Source organism: Oncorhynchus keta, chromosome 32 (assembly GCF_023373465.1).
Source record: "Oncorhynchus keta strain PuntledgeMale-10-30-2019 chromosome 32, Oket_V2, whole genome shotgun sequence".
In the NCBI taxonomy this organism is placed as follows: Eukaryota; Metazoa; Chordata; class Actinopteri; order Salmoniformes; family Salmonidae; genus Oncorhynchus; species Oncorhynchus keta.
Genome location: NC_068452.1, coordinates 6,695,951 through 6,720,516, shown reverse-complemented (window position 1 = coordinate 6,720,516; position 24,566 = coordinate 6,695,951). Strand labels below are relative to the sequence as shown.

Here is a 24,566-nt window from a genome sequence, read left to right as displayed (position 1 = left end):
GAACACGTTTGTTCTAACCCCAGACAAACTCACCTGATTCAACTCATTGCGGGCTTGATGACTAGTTGAACATTTGAATCAGGTGTGCTTGTCCCGGGCTACAACAACAATGTGTGCTGTTGGGGGTACTCGAGAAGTTGGGGGAACACTGATCTAATGTATGCAGATGTTCCGTGTCTGTTCTGTGCATGCTAGCGTTCAGTGTCTGTTCTGTGTATGCCAGCAATGACTGACTGGCTACGTCTAGTACACTGTGAAGATTGAACACGTGTTCATGTCTGACACTTACAAAACCATGCGTTACGGCTGAGGTTCATCACAATCGTAGTCTGTAACATGTAGGCTTCACCACTGATCTCTCCTACACATATACATATTATTTTTAAATTCATTATCTTTATGTGTTATCTCAGGTTTTATTCTTCTGTTTTATTTAAAGTAATCATGTATAAAAAAAAAGTAGATAAATTAACATTTATTATTCCCCCCCCCCCAGATCCTGGTGCACGTGGGCTTCCTGACAGAGGAGTCAGGGGACGTGTTCAGCCCCAAGGTCCTGAAGGGAGGTCCCCTGGGGGAGATGGTTCAGTGGGCCGACATCCTCACAGCCCTCCATGTTCTGGGACACAACCTCAAGATCTCCATGTCTGTTAAGGAACTGCAGGGGTGAGTCAGCATGTCATAATGTTACAATGATGTTCATGGGAACTTGTGTTTTGCCTGTGTCTTGATTGGATCATCTTTTGATTGATTGATTGAATTTGTTTGGGTGTTTTAGTGTGTGGTGAAATGGAAGCGTTTTCATTGATCTGACCACGGCCATTTTGTGCCATCTTGTTTCGTCAGCTATTGGCCAATAGACACAGTATGGCTATTAGCGCGTGCTTTTATCCAAAGCGACTTACAGACCCTCCAAGTTGATGGCGTAGAAAAGCGCGTTGTGATCAACGGACAGACGGCGCTCGTTTGTATTTGATTGCTGTCCATTTCATCACTTTGACTCATCGCTCATGTTGATCCACAGAATTACAATGGGAACACTTACAGTGTCTCCAGAAGGTCAACAAGCCCTTGAACTTTCCCGTTTTGCTGCCTTAAGATTTGATCTAAAAATGTATTCAAATAGTTTTTTCCGCAGTGAAAGAAAGTTCTAGAAAATTGTCCAACTAAAACAAAAACTGAAATATCATAATTGGATAAGTCTCTACCCAATTGAGTTAATACTTGTTGGAAGCACCTTTGGCAGCCATTGCAGTTGTGAATCATTTTCATTAAGGATCTACCATCTTTGCACAACTCGTAGGGCAACATATGCATTGTTTTTGTCAGAACAACTCAGGCTCAGCAAATTTGTTTGAGGATCATTGATGGACAGTGATATTTAAAGTCAGAATATTTAAGACAGGACTGAGACTAGACCACTCGGGAACACTCAACAGGCTCTTGTCTCACAGAAAAATACAACCCTATCCCAGGGTTAGGTTATCAGAAGACTGAGGTGAGATTTCCTCAAACTTCTTTACCTGGGCTTTGCTCCTTTCATATTTCTCTTGATCCTAACCAACTCCCCAGTCCCGGTCAGAAAAGTTTTCTGTAACTTTCTTTCACTTTGAAAATGTGGAGTAGGTCGTGTAGATGTGTAGGTTAAAAACTTTTTAGATTACATTTTAACGCAGTAAAATGTGAAAACAGTTCAAAGAGTTTCTAAAGGCAATGTATTTTAGATAAAGGACCAATTGTCAGGTAGAGAGCAAGTGATATTATCCCTAAACCACTATTTCCCTTAAACAGTTCATATCCTTTTAACCACATCAATATACAGTTGAAGTCGGAAGTTTACATACATTTAGGTTGGAGTCATTAAAACTTGTTTTTCAACCACTCCACAAATGTATTGTTTAAGAAACTATAGTTTTGGCAAGTCGGTTAGGACATCTACTTTGTGCATGACAAGTAATTTTTCCAACAATTGTTTAAAGACAGATGATTTCATGTATAATTCACTGTATCGCAATTCCAGTTGGTCAGAAGTTTACATACACTAAGTTGACTGTGCCTTTAAACAGCTTGGAAAATTCAAGAAATTACGTCAAGGCTTTAGAAGCTTCTGATAGGCTAATTGACATCATTTGAGTCAATTGGAGTGGATGTATTTCAGGTCATATCTTCAAACTCAGTGCCTCTTTGCTTGACATCATGGGAAAATAATTTTTAGACCTCCATTATTGTGGACCTCTGGTTCATCCTTGGAAGCAATTTCCAAACGCCTGAAGATACCACGTTCATCTGTACAAACAATAGTACGCAAGTATTAACACCATGGGACCACGCAGCCGTAATACCGCTCAGGAAGGAGACGCGTTCGGTCTACTTGAGATGAACGTACTTTGGTGCGAAAAGTGCAAATCAATCCCAGAACAACAGCACAGGACCTTGTGAAGATGCTGGAGGAAACAGGTACAAAAGTATCTATGTCCACAGTAAAACGAGTCCAATATCGACAAACGGAATGTGAAAACCTATACAGCCTATCTGGTGAACAACTAACACAGAGACAGGAACAATCACCCACAAAATACTCAAAGAATATGGCTGCCTAAATATGGTTCCCAATCAGAGACAACGATAATCACCTGACTCTGATTGAGAACCACCTCAGGCAGCCATAGACTATGCTAGACACCCCACAAAAACCCCATGACAAAACGCATCACAATAACCCATGTCACACCCTGGCCTGACCAAATAAATGAAGACAAACATACATACTTCGACCAGGGCGTGACAGAACCCCCCTAAGGTGCGGACTCCCGGACGCACATCAAAACAATATGGAGGGTCCGGGTGGGCGTCTGTCCATGGTGGCGGCTCCGGCTTGGGACGTGGACCCCACTCCATCAATGTCTTAGTTCCTCCCCCTCGCGTCCTAGGATAGTCCACCCTCGCCGCCGACCATGGCCTAGTAGTCCTCACCCAGAACCCCACTGGACTGAGGGGCAGCTCGGGACTGAGGGGCAGCTCGGGACTGAGGGGCAGCTCGGGACTGAGGGGCAGCTCGGGACTGAGGGGAAGCTCGGGACTGAGGGGAAGCTCGGGACTGAGGGGAAGCTCGGGACTGAGGGGAAGCTCGCCACTGAGGGGAAGCTCGCCACTGAGGGGAAGCTCAGCACTGAGGGGAAGCTTAGCACTGAGGGGAAGCTCAGCACTGAGAGGAAGCTCAGGCAGGTAGTTGGCTCCGGCAGATCCTGGCTGGCTGGCGGATCTGGAAGAGTCTGGTTGACTGGCGGATCTGGAAGTGTCTGGTTGACTGGCAGATCTGGAAGAGTCTGGCTGACTGGCAGATCTGGAAGATCATGGCTGACTGGCGGATCCTGGCTGACTGGCGGATCCTGGCTGACTGGCGGATCTAGCTGCTCTGGCTGCTCCATGCAGACTGGCAGCTCTGGCTGCTCCATGCAGACTGGCAGCTCTGGCTGCTCCATGCAGACTGGCAGCTCTGGCTGCTCCATGCAGACTGAGACTGGCAGCTCTGCAGACTAGCTCTGGCTGCTCCATGCAGAATGACAGCTCAGGCTCCATGCAGACTGGCAGCTCCATGCAGACTGGCAGCTCTGGCTGCTCTATGCAGACTGGCGGCTCTGGCTGCTCCATGCAAACTGGCAGCTCTGGCTGCTCCATGCAGACTGACAGCTCTGGCAGCTCCATGCAGACTGATAGCTCTGGCTGCTCCATGCAGACTGACAGCTCAGGCTGCTCCATGCAGACTGACAGCTCAGGCTGCTCCTTGCAGGCTGGCAGCTCTGGCTGCACTGAACAGGCAGGAGACTCCAGCAGCGCTGTAGAGGAGGAAGGCTCTGGCAGCGCTGGACAGGCGGGAGACTCCGGCAGCACAGGAGAGGAGGAAGGCTCTGGCTACGCTAAACAGGCGGGAGACTCCAGCAGCGCTGTAGAGGAGGAAGGCTCTGGCTGCGCTGAACAGGCGGGAGGCTCCGGCAGCGCTGTAGAGGAGGAAGGCTCTGGCTGCGCTAAACAGGCGAGGTGCACTGAAGGCCTGGTGCGTGGTGCTGGCACTGGTGGTACTGGACCGAGGACACGCACAGGAAGCCTGGTGCGGGGAGCTGCCACCGGAGGACTGGTGTGTGGAGGTGGCACTGGATAGACCGGACCGTGCAGGCGCACTGGAGCTCTTGAGCACCGAGCCTGCCCAACCTTACCTGGCTCGATGCCCACTCTAGCCCGGCCAATACGAAGAGCTGGTATGTACCGCACCGGGCTATGCACCCGCACTGGAGACACTGTGCGCTCCATAGCATAACACGGTGCCTGCCCGGTCTCTTTAGCCCCCCAGTAAGCACAGGAAGTTTGCGCAGGTCTCCTACCTGGCGTAGCCATACTCCCTGTGAGCCACCCCCCAATACATTTTTGGGGCTGACTCTCGGGCTTCCATCCGCGTCGCCGTGCTGCCTCTTCATACCAGCGCCTCTCCGCTTTCACCGCCTCCAGTTCTTCTTTGGGGCGTCGATATTCACCAGGCTGTGCCTAGGGTCCATTTCCGTCCAATATCTCCTCCCAAGTCCAGAAGTCCTGTGATCGCTGCTCCTCACGATAAACAGGGGAAGTTGGCTCAGGTCTGAACCCTGACTCTGCCACACTCTCCCTGAGCCCCCCCCCCAATACATTTTTGGGGCTGACTTTCGGGCTTCCTTGCCAACCGTGTTCCCTCGTATCGTCGGCTCCTCTCTCCGGCTGCCTCTGCTCTCCTAAGTGCCTCCACCTGTTCCCATGGGAGGCGATCTCTTCCAGCCAGTATCTCCTCCCAAGTGTAACAACCCTTGCCATCCAAAACGTCTTCCCATGTCCATTCCTCCTTTCACTGCTTCTGCTGTCGCTGCCTGTCACCACGATGCTTGGTCCTGGTGTGGTGGGTGATTCTGTTACGCTGTTACGGTTTTCTTCCATCGAAGGAGAGTCGGACCAAAATGCAGCGTGGTTAGTTAGATACATCTTTAATGAAGAAAAAACACGAACAATACAAAAACAACAAACGGAATGTGAAAACCTATACAGCCTATCTGGTGAACAACTAACGGAGAGACAGGAACAATCATCCACGAAATACTCAAAGAATATTGGCTGCCTAAATATGGTTCCCAATCAGAGACAACGATAATCACCTGACTCTGATTGAGAACCGCCTCAGGCAGCCATAGACTATGCTAGACACCCCACAAAAACCCCATGACAAAAACGCACCACAATAACACATGTCACACCCTGGCCTGACCAAATAAATGAAGACAAACATACATACTTCGACCAGGGCGTGACACTTGTTAAACAATTTATTAAAGGCAATGCTACCAAGTACTATTTGAGTGTATGTGAACTTCTGACCTACTGGGAATGTGATGACAGAAATAAAAGCCGAAATAAATCATTCTCTCTACTATTATTCCGACATTTCATATTCTTAAAGTAAAGTGGTGATCCTAACTGACCTAACACAGGGAATTTTTACTAGGATTAAATGTCAGGAATTGTGAAAAACTGAGTTTAAATGTATTTGGCTAAGATGTATGTAAACTTCCGACTTCAACTGTACCTGCTCTACCATCCCAGTTAACCCAATACATCAGCCCATCAGAGCCTCAGACCTGGGCTGTGTCCCAATCAACAAGGATGCTGCCTTTTGAGGCAGCTTTTTAGGCAGGATGTCAAAATTGGTATGTCCCAATCCCAAGGTACCTTCAAATGCTGCTTTCTAAGGTGCTTTCATTGGGCGATTTTTAAAGGCAGCATCCCATGTGTCCATCGCTGGGGAGGTTATCCCATAACCCCTTTCGGCGCACCTAAAATTAAATTAAATTAATGATGGACACAAGTCCGACTTGGGTGAAGATGTTCCAGAAGAATAAGGAATAACTTGGCGAAATGTAAATAAAACGTTTATTTATTCACAATATTATGTTCAACAAATTACTTTCATATGAATTTTCAATTCAAATGTTGAGTAACTGTTGTTCATCAGCCCGTTGCCAAGTTAGCTAGCTAGCTAACACATCATACGTGATAGCTAGCTAACGTTAATTGGCGTTCTCGTCCTGCTTATCGGCTGTTTAGAGATGCACAACTAAACTAACTAGGCCAAATCGTAGATTCAACAATGTGTAAATTGTGAAGCCACAAACAGTTTTTAAATCAATGAATTGGTGAACTTGATAGCCAGCTAAAAACATGTACTGTAGCAAATGTGTTTTCGGGGACTAAAGTGGGCACCTAGTTGCATATTACTCCATTGCATTGGCTTGGCAGGAGAAAACAATCCCGCCTGACCCGTTTGGAGGTCAGACATGTTACGTTCTTTTACAACATCTGATGAAAAATGTATGAAATGCAACCAGCTGTGTTCTGTTCATTCTATGCCTGCTAGCCAGCCAAGTTATTTGTGCATTCTGTTGATGAGTCTGTTTAGTAAGCCTGCTTGCTAGCTAGCTGCATGCCGTGTCTGTTTACGTAACGTCAACATTAGCTAACATTCTCTTGTTACTTTCCCTTCCCCTATTGTGTTGCACAACCTGGTTTGTTGTTACTAGGTAAAATGAGAGGCTAAGTTATTCTACTCTTACTGTAAACAACTGATCAAGATAAAACAGTATATGCAAAACTCTTAACAAAATGACTACAAATTAATAAAGGTAGCTGTGGCTTTAGTGACTTGAACCAGCACTGACATTTAAGCAGTGAGGTTAATTTCGCCCCCCCACCCCTTTGCATCTGCTTGTTCCAGCTCTCACCCTGACACCCTGCAGGTGTCAAGATATGGTTGGGAACCTCCCAGCCACCATGATAATCACCATATCCCAGGATTTTATTCAGGAGTGTGCAACATCACAATGTTAGATAGAAATAGATTCACCCACGTGATTGTTTATCATGCCGATTTCTCAGGACATTGTAACCTATGGGATTGCACTGTGGGGAAATCTTCAATTTTAGACCGCGGTTAAGTTGAAATTAAGTATTAGTAAAGGGCTGGAACAAAAACGTGCAAAGTCCTGTCCTGTGTATAAAATGACTCAATTTGCCCTCATGTTAAGAACAAGTTTATAAATGTTGGAGGTTAATCTCCTTGAGATTCCCCTCACTTGGGAATGACTTATTTTGTAGAATGGACTGTGCTTTAAGGACTAATGCACAGACAAAACAATACAAATGTTAAACGTTTATTCATCTGTCTAATCCCATGCAAGGAGAGAGAAAGACATCAACAATTGTCACGTCCGTTTTACGAAGAAGAACTAGGCGCAGCGTGATATGCGTACATTCTTTATTATTATAAGAACGAACACTGAACAAACTACCCAAAATAACAAAACGTGGCGCTGTACAAATGAGTGCTGACAGGCAACTACACATAGAGAAGAACCCACAAACACCAAAGGGGAAATGGCTACCTAAATATGATCCTCAATCAGAGACAACGATAAATAGCTGCTTCTGAATGGGAACAATATCAGGCCACCATAAACATACAAATACCAAGACCTACAAAACCCTAGACATACAAAAACCCTAGACAATACAAAACCCCTAGACAATACAAAAACTAGCGTATCCACCCTAGTCACACCCTGACCTCACCAAAATCGAAAGAAAACAGAGATATCTCAGGTCAGGGCGTGACAACAATATTACTATGCTGTATGCATTTCATTGAATGTATATTCCTGTTTGTTATGCATTTTTATATAATTACATTGGACATGTTATCTTTTATCACGGCAGTATTTGTAGCCAATGCATTTAGCTTACATTAGGATGAAGTAGCCAAGGCATTTAGCTTACATTAGGATGAAGTAGCCAAGGCATTTAGCTTACATTAGGATGAAGTAGCCAAGGCATTTAGCTTACATTAGGATGAAGTAGCCAAGGCATTTAGCTTACATTAGGATGAAGTAGCCAAGGCATTTAGCTTACATTAGGATGAAGAAGCCAAGGCATTTAGCTTACATTAGGATGAAGTAGCCAAGGCATTTAGCTTACATTAGGATGAAGTAGCCACTGCATTTAGCTTACATTAGGATGAAGTAGCCAATGCATTTAGCTTACATTAGGATGAAGAAGCCAAGGCATTTAGCTTACATTAGGATGAAGTAGCCAAGGCACTCTTATGTAGTTGGATTGCATCACATCACCTTTCAATAATAGTTATCAACTCATATAAAACTGTGTTATCCTGAACATCAGTGTCTTTTAATAAAATGCACAGGTGCGATAGTTGTATGAATTAATCACAATGTAAGCCTACTCATAGAAAAAACTTTAGCAGCTGTAATGCAATATTAGTTTCACAATAAAACACCACTGTTCTTGCTATTTTATCACACTTAAGCAGTCAGTAAAATATCTTACTTAGCTGTCTCCAAAAATCGTATCCTGTATCATGCAAGCTTGCTTCCTGTCCACGGAGATGGAGCTACAGACCGAGCAATGCGCGAGAGGAGAACCCTATACCGCAGGATAGTTATTCTGGTCGGTGTCAACTTAACTCGCGGACAGGTACTGTTACTTGTTTACTCGTTATTGGTGTCAGGTATTTCCATTTTGGGATGGTTGTTCACTGGATTGCTAGCAAACGTCTCGCGCTCGGTGGAATGCAAAAATGCGCCGTCACATGATGCTGCCTTCCAATTCCCGTCCAGATTGGCAGTTACAGAACCTACTGGAAAAGTGCTGCCTACTAAGTTAGTTTCCTTTTGGAGTCAGGTAGGCAGCAGGCAGCTACTTTTGGATTGGGACACAGCCCCGCAGTCTTCTTATTGAGTTATTTAGTGACCCCATCGATCGTTATCGACCTCGTCTCCGGTCAATGGCGCAATGTTGTGTCTCTTTCCACTCCCCTCGTCCAGTCAGCACCTCTTCATATAGCCCCTTTTTGTGCTGACGGATACAGTAGTCGCCGTCACCGTGCGGTCTCCGGGTGGACCAGACATAAATCTGTCTCATTGGTTAAGACACTCCGGGGGCCAGTGTCCAGCGTTTGCCTACTAAAAGCAGGGCTAAAGACTGTAAATCACAAGAGATAGTCAAACGCCGCCAGCCAGGGCTAGTCATATGGAGATGGATTGGGTCGTGTGGTTGGCCGCCAAACCTGTGTTGGGGATTATGAATTGAGTTGTCTTGGAGTCATTTTATTTTCAGCTTCTTTGATATAAGGAGATGTTTGGAGCTGAGTCACGGTTTGTTGGCTGAGCCAATTCCACTGTTTTTTGAGCTTCTGACTAAGTGAAGTGTCCCACTCTCTGTCTTGTCTCTTTCTCTACTTCTCCTTTCCAAACCTTCCCTTTGTTTCTCTCTCTACCTTCTTGTATATCCTCCCCTTTTCCGTCTGTCTCTTTTGTTCTCTCTTTCATATATTGTCTTCTCTCTGTCTGTTTTATACCTCTGTCTCTCTTTCTCTCTCTGTCTTTCTCTCCGTCTCTTATCTTTCGTTACACTCTCCACCTCTCTCGCTTCAAGTGCTATCGGACAAGGTTGTTTGCTGTAACCCAGGTCACCGTTGTTGACTCGCAACTCTGCAGCTACCCCCTATTTCCCACGACCCCCTGCTTTCAACAGGACAAAAAACATTGGCCTTTTGGAATCGACGGATGTGATATTACAAGCAATTTAGCTGTCAGCGGTGGAAGCGCAATTATTTTTGTTTATTCCCCCTCTATCGGTCTGTCTTTAGATTTGGCTTTGATAAACAGAAATTGTTCTATCGATCATTTTTTTTGGTTAACACATCACTGGACAAAAGAATTGGGACATACAAGAGGTTGATATTACGAAGAAGAAGAAGAAGACAACGCTCTCACGATGTCGGCACAAGAGAGCGTGAAGGGTCGTCAGTTATTAATATGGGTTCGTTTTAAAGGTGTTGTTTCCCCCTTGACACGTTTTCTGTGGCTCTCGCTCTGCCTAAGTGGGGAAACAGACAAGCCACTTCAAGATGGCAGACTTTCTGTTTGAAGAGTAAGTATAGATTTTTGTTGGCAGCCAAGTGCGACACGACGCCAAGTCACAAACATCCCAAGGCATATTGTTTCCAACAGCTTTTCTTGGTTTATTTCTTTTTCTTTCATCTCAGAAGAAAACCAAAGCCCAGTTATCGTAGAAGCTCGTCTGAAATGTTGGTTTCGCTCGTATCGCTCTGTTTTTCTGCTGACAAATTGCAGTCGGCGCTTTTGTCAGTAATCAAACGTGGCAGGGAAAACAACGAGGCAGACGGAGTACTCGCTAAATAATTTGCCTTTCAGATACAGATTTGATTCTATTACATTGAGCACATCATCTGGTTTTGAAATCAGCTCAGTTCAACAATGTACACTGTATAGGATAACAGCCCACATAAAGAAAGCTTGAAGGTTTGCCAGATCCCCACGGCTCCTGTCTGCCAATGAGGTCGACGGATGGATTCTATTAGGATTGATAGATGAATGAGTGGAAGGGAGAGCCTATAGGGAGGAGAGGGAGAGGTACTCTAGCAATGATTCAGCAACAGTGGGTGTGTGTGGGTTTTGATTATGTTTACTGTGAACAAAGAAACCTCACATAATCCTATCTCCCTCACATAATCCTATCTCCCTCACATAATCCTATCTCCCTCACATAATCCATTGTATTGTTACAGCTATGAATGTGGAATCACAGCAGGGTCCAGTCTTCTACTAATATCCATTAGTCTGGTTGTGGTAGCTACTGTACACGTACACACACACGCACGCACGCACGCACGCACGCACGCACGCACGCACGCACACACACACACACACACACACACACACATTGAATACAGCCCATGCCTGTGTGTTCTGCTGAGTCTGCATTCTCCTCTATGGGCCTATAACAAAATTGCATAATGGCTAATTTACAGACAATTAGATAGACCACAGCCTAGGTGTATTACAACAACAATTGTCAAAGAATCCAGCCGCCCAAGTCATAGACTGTCCTCTCTGCTACCGCACGTCAAGTTTGGAACCACTAGACTGCTAAATAGCTACCCAGTCTATCTGCATTTGACCCCTTTTTTGCACCAACTCTTTTGACCCATCACATACACTGCTGCTACTGCTTATTATCTGTCCTGTTGCTTAGTCAATGCACCTCTACCTATATGTACACATCTACCTCAATTACCTCGTGTCCCTGCACAACGACTCAGTACTGTTACCCCGTGTGTATGGCCAAGTTATCATCACTTATTGTGTATTTATTCCTCGTGTTATTCTTTTTATATTTTTCTCTCTGCATCGTTGGGAAGTAAGTAAGCGTTTCACTGTTAGCCTGTTAACCTCTTATTTTATTACCAGCACTACTGGAGAGGACTGCTATCCATCTTATACACCTTATTTACATATATACAATCCGCTTCAAATGTGTGGATTCGGCTATTTCAGACATACCTGTTGCTGACAGGTGTTTAAAATCGAGCACGCAGCCATGCAATCTCCACAGACAAACATTGGCAGTAGAACGGCCTTACTGAAGAGCTCAGTGACTTTCAACGAAGCACCGTCATATGATGCCACCTCTCCAACAAGTCAGTTCGGTACATTTCTGCCCTGCTAGAGCTGGCCTGGTCAACTATAAGTGCTGTTATTGTGAAGTGGAAACGTCTCGGAGCAACAACCACTCAGCCGTGAAGTGGTAGGCCACACAAGCTCACAGAACGGGACCGTCGAGTGCTGACCGCCGAGTGCTGACCGTCGAGTGCTGACCGTCGAGTGCTGACCGCCGAGTGCTGACCGCCGAGTGCTGACCGTCGAGTGCTGACCGTCGAGTGCTGACCGTCGAGTGCTGACCGTCGAGTGCTGACCGTCGAGTGCTGACCGCCGAGTGCTGACCGTCGAGTGCTGACCGCCGAGTGCTGACCGCCGAGTGCTGACCCGAGTGCTGACCGTCGAGTGCTGACCGTCGAGTGCTGACCGTCGAGTGCTGACCGTCGAGTGCTGAACAATTGTCTGTCTTCGGTTGCAACACTGACTACCGAGTTCCAAACTGCCTCTGGAAGCAACGTCAGCACAACAACTGTTCATCTGGAGCTTCATGAAATGGTTTCCATGGCCGATCAGCCGCACACAAGCTTAAAATCACCATTTGCAATGCCAAGCGTCTGGTGGAGTGGTGTGAAGCTCCAGCCATTGGACTCTGGAGCAGTGGAAATGTGGTCCCTGGAGTGATGAATCATGCTTCACCATCTGGCAGTCCGACAGACTCATCTGGGTTTGGCGGATTCCAGGAAAACGCTACCTGCCCCAATGGTTGTGCCAATTGTACATTTTGGTGGAGGAGGAATAATGGTCTGGGGCTGTTTTTCATGGTTCGGACTAGACCCGGGGAAATGGTTAAAGCTACAGCATACAATGACATTCTAGACAATTCTGTACTTCCAACTTTGTGGCAACTGTTCGGGGAAGGCCCTTCCTGTTTCAGCACGACAATGCCCCTGTGCACAAAGCGAGGTCCATACAGAAATAGTTTGCTGAGATTGGTGTGGAAGACAATGACTGGCCTGCACAGAGCCTTGACCCCATCTAACACCTTTGGGATGAATTGGAACGCCGACTGCGAGCCAGACAACACTACATCATAACCCCTCTCTAAACAAAATCTCATATTAGACAGTTGAGACATAGTTGTGTCTCCATGGTAGCCCACATAAATACTGTATACATATTACATGGTTGTTGATGCATATATATTTTGTTTTCTAACTCAGTGTTTTGTAACTCATACTGCATGTGGTTCAATCTGTGAAAAGGAGGCGTTATACAGTTAAAGTCGGAAGTTTACATACACATTAGCCAAATACATTGAAACTCAGTTTTTCACAAATCCTGACATTTAATCTTGGTAAAAATTCCCTGTTTTTGGTCAGTTAGGATCACTACTTTATTTTAAGAATATGAAATGTCGGAATAATAGTAGAGAGAATGATTTATTTCAGATTTGATATATTTCATCTCATTCCCAGTGGGTCGGAAGTTTACATACACTCAATTAGTATTTGGTAGCATTGCCTTTCAAATGTTTCACTTGGGTCAAATGTTTCGGGTAGCCTTCCACAAGCTTACCACAATACGTTGGGTGAATTTTGTCCCATTCCTCCTGACAGAGCTGGTGTAACTGAGTCAGGTTTGTAGGCCTCCTTGCTCGCACACACATTCTCAGCTCTGCCCACAAATGTTCTATGGGGTTGAGGTCAGGGCTTTGTGATGGCCACTCCAATACCTTGACTTTGTTGTCCTTAAGCCATTTTGCCACAACTTTTGAAGTATGCTTGGGGTCATTGTTAATTTGGAAGACCCATTTGTGACTAAGCTTTAACTTCCTGACTGATGTCTTGAGATGTTGCTTCAATATATCCACATAATTTTCCTCCCTCATGAGCCATCTATTTTGTGAAGTGTACCAGTCCTTCCTGCAGCAAAGCACCCCCACAACATGATGCTGCCACCCCGTGCTTCACTGTTGGGATGGTGTTCTTCGGCTTGCAAGCCTCACCCTTCTTCCTCCAAACATAACGATGGTCGTTATGGCCAAACAGTTATATTTTTCCTTCATCAGACCAGAGGTTTTGGAGCAGTGGCTTCTTCCTTGCTGAGCGGCCTTGACGATATAGGACTCGTTTTACTGTCATCCGTTTTACGGGGTCCGGACGCAATACTTTTGTACCTGTTTCCTCCAGCATCTTCACAGGGTCCTTTCCTGTTGTTCTGGGATTGATTTGCACTTTTCGCACCAAAGTACGTTCATCTCTAGGAGACAGAGCGGTATGACAGCTCTGTGGTCCCATGGTGTTTATACTTGCATACTATTGTTTGTACAGATGAACGTGGTACCTTCATGTGTTTGGAAATTGCTCCCATGGATGAACCAGACTTGTGGAGGTCTACAATTCTTTTTCTGAGGTCTTCGCTGTCCCCCCCCCCCATGATGTCAAGCAAAGAGCCACTGAGTTTGAAGGTAGGCCTTGAAATAAATCCACAGGTACACCTCCAATTGACTCAAATGATGTCGGAAGCTTCTAACGCCATGACGTAATTTTCTGGAATATTCCGAGCTGTTTAAATGCACAGTCAACCCACTGGAATTGTGATACAGTGAATTATAAGTGAAATAATCTGTCTGTAAACAATTGTTGGAAAAACGACTTGTGTCATGTACAAAGTAGACGTCCTAACCGACTTACCAAAACTATAGTTTGTTAACAAGAAATTTGTGGAGTGGTTGAAAAACGAGTTTTAATGACTCCAACCTAAGTGTATGTAAACTTCCGACTTCAACTGTAGGTCCCTTTGGGAAGCTGTTGGTCATGAAAAGAGAGGAAGTACAGAAGAGGGTGAGGCTCTCATTTTCTTCTTCCTTTATTCACAATCAGATTGGAGGAAGGACCTCCCTCTTCTCATCCACTGGGTCTGTTCGTTCACTTTCCAGTCCTATATTAAGTAGAACATTATTCTGGGAAATATTTTGCCCCTGTTCTTCATGTTGCCTGTCTACCCCTCTATTTCTACTTTAAATCTCCTGTATAAATCAGCAGTAGTTTAAGACGCGTTGCAGATGCTCGATATTCTCCTTAGATATTCCCTCAGATCATTTGGGAGACGTTTGATTTCCCTGGTAAAACCTTGTGAACTTACATCACTTATACAATCAACTCCTGACATTCAAGACCGATGTGAGCTTGCACTTATCTGGGTTGACAGTATTGGCTGAAGGCTTACTGTAACAAAGGCATTAGCTCAGTGGCTCCGGAGAGAGTTGTGAGACAGAGACTGTCCAATGAAGGAAGGCAGTCAGGTAAAAGAGAGAGAAAAGCCTAGTGAGCCGTAAGGGAGGACGCTAGAGAAGCTGGGAGAGTGGAGCGAGAAAGAGAGAAAGGAAAAATTCAGAGAGATTCAGTGGGGGAGGGAGATAGACAAATCCGCTGTCACTCAGTCTAAGGCATTTCATGCCCTGTTAAACCTCTCTCTCTCCCTCACTCTCTCTCTTTCTCTCTTGGTCAGTGTAGTTTGGGGTTAAGCCCAATTATATGCACCTCTATCACCACCACCCACCCGGTGGTCTACCATCTCCATGGAGAAAGATACAGGTCACCAGACTCACATTCTGCAATGGGGAGTGATGGCATCAGGTGCATTGAGGGTTAGATAATGCTGGTGTTCTGATGTTTTGTCACATTAGTCTGACCAGACGTTGACAATTCCCACAACCCCATTCCTCGAACGATGACCAAGATGGCTATGAAGTACTGTATATGTTTACGATCATTGGTGCCTTTTAGCTCTGCCTCTGCCTATAGGGTCTAGGCTCTGAGCTGTGTGTGTCTGAGGGGGTGGTGGCGGTAGCTGACCCGGGGGCTGGATGAAGCCCTGTTAATCTGATACGTACACTTCCATTGCTCACAACCCTCCCCTGGGCCCGTCTCAGTGTAATCCATTTAGCTGTGTCGTCTTTCACAGCGCGGGGTCCGGACGCAACCGAGCAGCCCGCAGACCATTAATCTCTCTCTCTCTCTCTCACACACACACACACACACACACACACACACACACACACACACACACACACACACACACACACACACACACACACACACACACACACAACGCATACACTTGCACTATGTACGCACAGACACACACGCCATGATTGGAATTATGCTCCCCACTCTCTCTCTAGTTTATCTTTCTCAGTCTTGTTTTTCCTCTCCAGCGAGGTTGTCCTCCCATCGTCATAGCCACGTCCCAGGTACACACTCATGCATGTGTCACACACTCCAAAAACACGTGTGCCCAAACACAAATGGCACAAATGGGTTAAATGCGTGCAGCGACGGACCCACACACTGCAACGTATGTTCACTACCATCCCTAATTCCTTCCCCTACCATCCCTAGCCCAGCCTCATCTCCCATCTCTAAATAGGACTGAGAACATGTCTGGGGTGAAAACATCTCCATTTCTTCCTAAGAAAACCTCAGTATTAGAAAACATTGCTTTCGGTCTTCCATTGCTTTCTTTTTTTCTAAAAATGTGAACCCCCTTTTCACCCCAATTACGTGGTATCCAATTGTTAGTAGCTACTATCTTGTCACTACAACTCCTGTATGGGCTCGGGAGAGACGAAGGTTGAAAGACATGCGTCCTCTGATACACAACCCAACCAAGCTGCACTGCGAGCATCCAACCTGGAAGCCAGCTGCACCAATGTGTTGGAGGAAACACTGTGCACCTGGCAACCTTGGCTCGCGTGCACTGCACCCAGCCCGCCACAGGAGTTACTGGTGTGCAATGAGACAAGGATATCCCTACCGGCCAACCCCTCCCTAACCCGGCAAACGATATGCCAATTGTGCATCGCCCCACGGACCTCCCGGTCGCGGCCAGTTACAACAGAGCCTGGGCGCGAACCCAGAGTCTCTGGTGGCACAGCTGGCGCTGCAGTACAGCACCCTTAACCACTGCGTCACCCAGGAGGCCCTCCATGTTAATATTTCAAGGCAGAGGACACGTTTAGAGAAAAGGCAGGAGGAACACTCAACAGCCATAGGCTGTTTACCCCATCTCTTTCTACAGTAAATAACTTCCTTTCACACCATTTTAAGGACCATGGTCTTACTATTAAGTATTTGGGGATTTAATGTAAATAAAGCTAGCCATTTAGTTCACTCAATGTGTCTCTGTTAATCTGGTGTCATCGCTCTTTCTTTTGCTCACTCCCTCCCTTTCTCTCAGTCTCTCTGATTGTCTTTAGCTGTTTCACTCTTCCACACTTCCGATTGCTTTCTCCATCCTCCATTCATTAACGTGTTCCCTACAGTGAGTTGAGAATCCTCAGACCCGGGTTCACCTCCTCTCTAATTCGACGCCTCACTGTGAACATTGCTGTTACATACAGTGCATTCGGAAAGTATTCAGACCCCTTGACTTTTTCCGCATTTTGTTACGTTACAGCTTTATTCTGAAATGAATGAAAAACAAATGTTCTGCATCAATTTACACACAATACCCCATGATGACAAAGTAAAAAACGTTTTTTTTTTATGTTGGCAAATTTACAACAAAAAAACGTATATCACATTTACATAAGTATTCAGACTCTTTAACGCAGTACTTTGTTGAAGCACCTTTGGCAGTGATTACAGCCACGAGTCTTCTTGGGTGTGAAGCTACAAGCTTGGCACGCTTGTATTTAGGGTGTTTCTCCCATTCCTCTCTACAGATCCTGTCAAGCTCTGTCAGGTTGGATGGGGAGCGTCTCTGCCACCACCATGCTTCACCGTAGGGATGGTGCCAGGTTTCCTCCAGCATTCAGGCCAAAGAGTTCAATCTTGGTTTCATCAGTCCAAAGAATCTTGTTTCTCATAGTCTGAGAGTCCTTTAGGTGCCTTTTGGAAAACTCCAAGCAGGCTTTCATGTGTCTTTTCCTGAGGAGTGGTTTCCATCTGGCCACTCTACCATAAAGGCCTGATTGGTGGAGAGCTGCAGAGATGTTTGTCCTTCTGGAAGGTTCTCCCATCTCCACAGAGAAACTCTGGAGCTTTGTCAGAGTCACCATCGGGTTCTTGGTCACCGCCCTTCTCCCCTGATTGCTCAGTTTGGCCGGGCGGCCAGCTCTAGGAAGAGTCTGGGTGGTTCCAAACTTCTTCCATTTAAGAATGATGGAGGCCACTGTCTTCTTGGGGACCTTCAATGCTGCAGATATTTTTTGGTACCCTTCCCCAGATCTGTGCCTCGACACAATCCTGTCTCGGAGCTCTACGGGCAATTCCTTCGACCTCATAGCTTGGTTTTCGACTGGGGGACCTTTATATAGACAGGTGTGTCCCTTTCCAAATCATGTCCAATCAATTCTATTCACCACAGGTGGACTCCAATCAAGTTGTAGAAACATCTCAAAGGTGATCAATGTCACACCTTGACCTTAGAGATCCTTTTAATTCTCTATTTGGTTAGGTCAGGGTGTGACTAGGGTGGGCAATCTATGTTTTCTATTTCTTTGTTGGCCGGGTATGGTTCCCAATCCGAGGCAGCTGTCTATCGTTGTCTCTGATTGGGGATCATACTTAGGCAGCCTTTTTCCACCTGTAGAGTGTGGAACTTGTTTTTGGTACTGTGAAATTGAGCTCTGGTGCATCCTGTTTCCATTGATTGTTACGTTCGTCGATGGAAGGATCGGACCAGGGTGCAGCGTGGTAGGCGTACATTTTAATTTATTAAATGAACACCGAAAAAACAACAAAAACGTAACGTCTGTGCTGTTTAGTTCTACTTAGACGTTACGTTTTTGTTGTATTTCGGTGTTCATTTAATAAATTAAAATGTGCGCCTACCACGCTGCACCCTGGTCCGATCCTTCCATCGAGGAACGTAACAATCAATGGAAACAGGATGCACCATAGCTCAATTTCGAGGCTCACAGCAAAGGGTCTGTATACTTAGGTAAATAAGGTATTTCTGTTTAATTTTTTATAAATAACATTTTCAAAAATGTATAAAACCGGTTTTTGCTTTGTCATTATGGGGTATTGTGTGTAGATTAATGGGGGGGGATATTTGATCAATTTTAGAATGAGGCTGAAACGTAACAAAATGTGGAAAAAGTGAAGGGTTCTGAATACATTCCAAATGCACTGTATTTACACCACCCCTACACAGTGAGTCAGGATACAAAATGGAGGAGTTAGCTAACTTCAATAAATGCACACATGAAATATCAGCTGTTATTGCCTCACTTGCAATGCTATTTCTAGTTTCTGCAACAGCTGTCTTTTGTGATGACAGGGAACTCATTTGCAGACTTTTTGGGAAAGCAGCTTACTGTAGAATTGATGATTACTTGTTTGTGACTGCGGTAGAAAATATCGTATTAAAAATACCCATTTGTGAGATGTGTTTTTTTTTCTTGGCATATTAAAGGTTTGCAAAACTGCGGCAACTTTGTTGCAGACTCTGAAATAACATCAGTCGTGTGTGTGTGTGTGTGTGTGTGTGTGTGTGTGTGTGTGTGTGTGTCTTCTGAACCTAGCTCGAAAATGAGGGAGAACTCTCAAGCGCAAAGCAACGTTCTGTCTGGTTAAAGTGTGTGAGTTAGCAGAAACAAAATGCCTCGATTATTTTCTTTCCCTCCTCTCTCCCGCCATCTCTCTCTCTGTGTGTGTGTGTGTCTCTTTCTTTGTCCCCCTCGTGTATCTCTCTCCCCCTCCTTCGGAACCTTGACACTCAAATTAACAATTTCCCAGCTTTTTACTGATTTTTATCAGCCTTTCACCAACACTACAGCTGCCTTGACTTCTGACACACAAACACCTTCACTCACCCTCCTAGCCACAGATTTGGAGAAAGGTATGAAACCAGAGCCTCTGGATGCCATTGTTCAGAATTTCAGAGTGCCCCGCAGAGTCCACACACCGTGGGGCTTAAATGGAAAAAGCAGGCACGCTATGACAAAGTGGAACTACTGCCGAGGAGGGCAGAGCTGGGGCAGCTTAATGGCTGGCTTCAGGCTCGTGACGTTATAGTGGTTTCCTGGCCGGCTGCAGTCACACTCGGATGGTAAGCGGGCTTTGTGGTTTGTGATGTTTAATTTCTTTACTATCAAATGAGGAGAGACAAACGTATCACACAAGTCAGAGTTATTCTTAAACTAAATCTTTTCACTTATTAATAAGGGAGCAGGTCAATACAACACACACATATAAAGTGAATCGATTGAGTCTCTACGTTAATGATGGCTGGTCGACCAATCACCCTCAGATTATTTGTTGAGAGCCCCGAGACAAAAGTAAAAAGGTATTTTATAGCCAAGATTACAACCCCTTCAGGTTGATTTAAATTGGTCCTATCAGTCAAAGTCAAAACCCCTCAATTTAACACACATCAACATTCACAGAACGTACATTTATATTAACATAACGGAGTTCATGCAACAATGGAGTTTCAATTCAAATCAGCTTTAGTTATCCATCACACTCCAATGGATCAGCATGGTGGAAATAACTATTTCCACCCCAGAAACTAACATTAGCATATCTTGTTGGACAAATCCAGGTCGACTCCTGGTTTAAGTCAAATGTATTCCGTTCATGCCCAATGAACATGACCCAAGACAAGCATCATGACTCCACTACTTATACGGCAACTCATATAGTCTCTATAGTGCCATTAACACCATGCCTGCTATAGTTCCGGAGTATTATCACTATCATCAAAAACATTATTTGGTCATGGAAATAAGTCAATAAGTCAAATAGATCAGTTTCACTCTCCCCATTCACCAATCAATCCATCAGTTTTAAAAATCATTCAGTTTCCAAATCATAATCTAAACCCAATTAATTATCCAACCCAATTTTACTAAGACATTGCTCAGTGATTTAAATTGGTCCTATCACTTAATATCACAAACAACTACATTTAAAACACATCAACATTGGCAGAATGTACATTTATATTAACATACAGTATAATTATCCTATAATTCTACTATTAACTTTCCTATCACGAGTATAATACAGATGAGTTTTCCCCAAGATAAACCATTTTAGACAAGTCTAAATCAATTTTGGGCACAGTTGACCAACCCCCTTCAGGCACTGATTCTTCTGGCGTCTTCTTCATTGTCTTCTTCAGATCGCTTCACAGTTCAAAGTGGATGATAACGTCCCAATTTCAATGTCTCACCTGAGCCGCCACAACCTTTACCGCCCATTATGTCTTGTCCATTCGTCAACCAGTATGCCAGCAACACAAGACAAGATTTGGAACATATTTCTCCCCATGCTCACTCCACGTGGACTCGTGTCAGAGAAAAGAGGAAAAGGCATGAGAGAAAAGCAGTTGATAATGCCGATTGGACGCTGTATACAGGCTGCTGGCTCAGGACTCAGGTCCCTCGGTAGAAGTGGTGTGGACAGGGTCGTGTTGAACACCATTTCTTCAGCCGGTTAGAGGGGATTTTGTGGTACACACACTGTTCGGGCCAATTGTCTCTATTGAAACTATTTTTTCAAATGGGCTTATACTCCCCATCACATTGTCATCTTCATCACAGAGCCATAGGATCAGGAAGTTAAGACCTATAACCCATCGGGAGAAATCCCAACAATACAGCAGACCTAATTTGGTGAGATTTGTATCAAAACAGAAGAGAACAACCACCACAACAATAGAGTCCTTCACATATCACTCAGGGTGTGTAAACTTCAATCCAAAACCTCAGAGGACTGTTACCTCCCCCATTTTGACGACTCCCAATATGAGTAATGTGTAAAAAAAAAAAAACACTACTACTTAAATTCAGTGTCCAAATGGCTTTCCAATGAGGGTGGTCAAACCACACTGGAAAGTCAGGACAGAGGTCAGAGGTCATACAAACCTATAAGGGCACAAGGTGAGACCCTGATGCAGACACAGGAGGCAGATGGTTAGAGTCCAAGATGTTTATTAACAATCCAAAAGGGGTTGGCAAGAAGAGAATGGTCGTGGACAGGCAAAAGGTCAAAACCAGTTCAGAGTTCCAGAGGTACAGAGTGGCAGGCCGGCTCGAGGTCAGGGCAGGCAGAATGGTCAGGCAGGCGGTAATGGAGTCCAGAAAAACAGGCAAAGGTCAAAACCCGGAGGACAAGTAAAAGAGAACAGAAAAGCAGGGATAAATACACCGTGATAAATAGGGATAAATACACCGGGGGGAAATCAGCGACACCTGGAAGGGGTTGAGAGAATCAGAAGGACAGGTGAAACAGATCAGGGCGTGACACCAACCCTTCAAAGAAGTGTTTCTTACTTTATTAAGACTAATTAATGAAAAACAGTCAAACATTTCATACATACATGCCATAGTCTCGGGAAACATTACAAGAGAGACAACGAAACCCTTATTTTCCCTGGGGAAAAAAAACACAAAACATTTTGCTAGCATTCACTATACTGCACCGATTCAGCAACCGAAAAAGTTTTAACTACAAACAAAACCTGATAATAATGTTAAGTCCCCTACTCCCTCAAAATCATGAATCGTTTGTTTTAATCTACCCCAACGTTTGTTTGTGCTCCCATATGATATGATATGACTGGTCTCTCTTTTCCATAACCATATCAAATGATCCTGGTATCGTTACTAGACCAATGTCCAACAACATACGTAATAGTTGTTTTGCCTTAGATTGTTCCTGTTTCTCCATCGAAATGTAACAAATAACAAACCCATAACCCCTTTCCAGTAATATAATCATTTCAACCTGTTGCATTAATTCAGTAAAAATATAAACCTGTTGTTTAACAAATCTAGAACTTTTAAAAAGTTGGTGCTCATCAGCATAATAGTCAAAACTAACTGTCGCTGTAACGGCTCTCTTCTATCTCCTCCTCTGACGAAGAGGTAGAACAAGGATCGGACCAAAATGCAGCGTGATGATGATTCATGATATTTTAATGAAGGAAAACCTATACATACAGAAACTACAAAAGTAAATGAAATGAAATAATGAAAACCGAAACAGCCCTATCTGGTGCAAACACAAAGACAGGAACAATCACCCACGAACCACTCACAGAATATGGCTGCCTAGATATGGTTCCCAATCAGAGACAACGATAATCACCTGACTCTGATTGAGAACCGCCTCAGGCAGCCATAGACTACGTAGACACCCCACAAAACCTTAAGACAAAAAAACACTCCACAATAACCCATGTCACACCCTGGCCTGACCAAATAAATAAAAACACAAAATACTAAGACCAAGGCGTGACAGTCGCCCACTCTTAGCTATGATGATCAATACTGTTCAGCCTGAACATTAATGATCTGCCTTCTGTCTGTACTGGGTCTGAAGTTTAAATGTATGCAGATGATACAGGGATATATGTGCAAAGAGCAAACAACAAGCTGCACAAGAACTCACTACTGTAATGGTCCAGGTTACAAAGTGGCTCAGTGACGGATGTTTTCAACTCAATGTGAAAAAATAACGGTCTGCATATTCCTCGCCGCTGAGCCAGATGTCTGTGTCAGGGGAAAAGCTTCAGCTGATATCCGAATTTAAGTACCTTGGCATCATACTTGATTCCAATCTATCTTTTAAAAAGCAGGTGAAAAGGTATCTCAAATAACCAAATTCAACCTAGCTCATTTCTGATATATATGAAATTGTTTGACTACAAAGGTAGCAAAACTGTACTTCAAATCTATGATACTCTCCCATTTAACATACTGCTTGACTAGTCGGGCCCAAGCTTGCTGTACAACATTAAAACCCATCCAGTCTGTCTGCAAACAGGCTCTCAAAGTGCTTGATAGGAAGCCCCATAGCCATCATCACTGTTACATCCTCAGAAAGCATGAGCTCCTGCATTGGAAACATCTTCTGCAATACACTGACCCATGTCTTGTATTCAAGATCCTAAATGGCCTGTCTCCCCCTCCACTCAGCACTTTTGTTAAACAGAAAACCCAAATCTATGACAGCAGATCCACAAGGTATCTTATGGAAAAGCATCTTTAGTCAATCTGCTTTCTCTGTGAGAGATTTCCATGTCTGGAATACCCTGCCATCTGACACACACAACTGTACCACCTATCCCACCTTCAGAAAATAACATGAAGACATAGCTAGAGGCCAATCACACTTGTGAAAATAATCCCTAGCTGTGTATTTGCCCATTTCCATGATGTCTGTAGCTGGTGAGGCATGGAAACACTTTGTTGATTTTATGTATTTTGTTTTGTTGCTTTTTGAGGGCTACAGTGCCTTGTAAAAGTATTCAGCCCCCTTGGCGTTTTTCCTATTTTGTTGCATTACAACCTGTAATTGAAATCGAATTTTATTTGGATTTCATGTAATGGACATACACAAAATAGTGCAAATTGATGAAGTGAAATGAAAAAAAATGACTTGTTTCAAAAAATTCAAAAAATAAATAAAAGGAGAAGTGGTGCGTGCATACGTTTTCCCCCGCTTTGATATGACGCCCCTAAAATGATCTGGTGAAACCAATTACCTTCAGAAGTCACATAATTAGTTCAATAAAGTCCACCTGTGTGCAATCTAAGTGTCACATGATCTGTCACATGATCTCAGTATATACACACCTGTTCTGAATGGCCCCAGAGTCTGCAACACCATGAAACAAGGGGCACCACCAAGCAAGCGGCACCATGAAGACGAAGGAGCTCTCCAAACAGGTCAGGGACAAAGCTGTGGAGAAGTACAGATCAGGGTTGGGTTATAAAAAAATATCAAAAACTTTGAACATCCCACTGAGCACCATTAAATCCATTATTAAAGAATGGAAAGGAAATGGCACCACAACAAACCTGCCAAGAGAGGGCCGCCCACCAAAACTCACAGACCAGGCAGGGAGGGCATTAATCAGAGAGGCAACAAAGAGACCAAAGATAACCCTGAAGGAGCTGCAAAGCTCCATAACGGAGATTGGAGTGTCTGTCCTTAGGACCACTTTAAGCCGTACACTCCACAGAGCTGGGCTTTACGGAAGAGTGTCCAGAAAAAG

General features: G+C 44.5%; 1 protein-coding gene across 1 annotated transcript in view; it reads left to right on the top strand.

Moving 5' to 3' along the window:
- Positions 1–24,566, top strand: part of LOC118364943 (alpha-1,6-mannosylglycoprotein 6-beta-N-acetylglucosaminyltransferase B-like) — a 123,092-nt gene that overhangs the window by 41,456 nt on the left and 57,070 nt on the right. Inside the window, exon 6 of the mRNA XM_052490159.1 lies at positions 497–666. Within this exon, the coding sequence (XP_052346119.1) occupies positions 497–666 (170 nt within the window). The remainder of the gene's footprint in view (positions 1–496; positions 667–24,566) is intronic.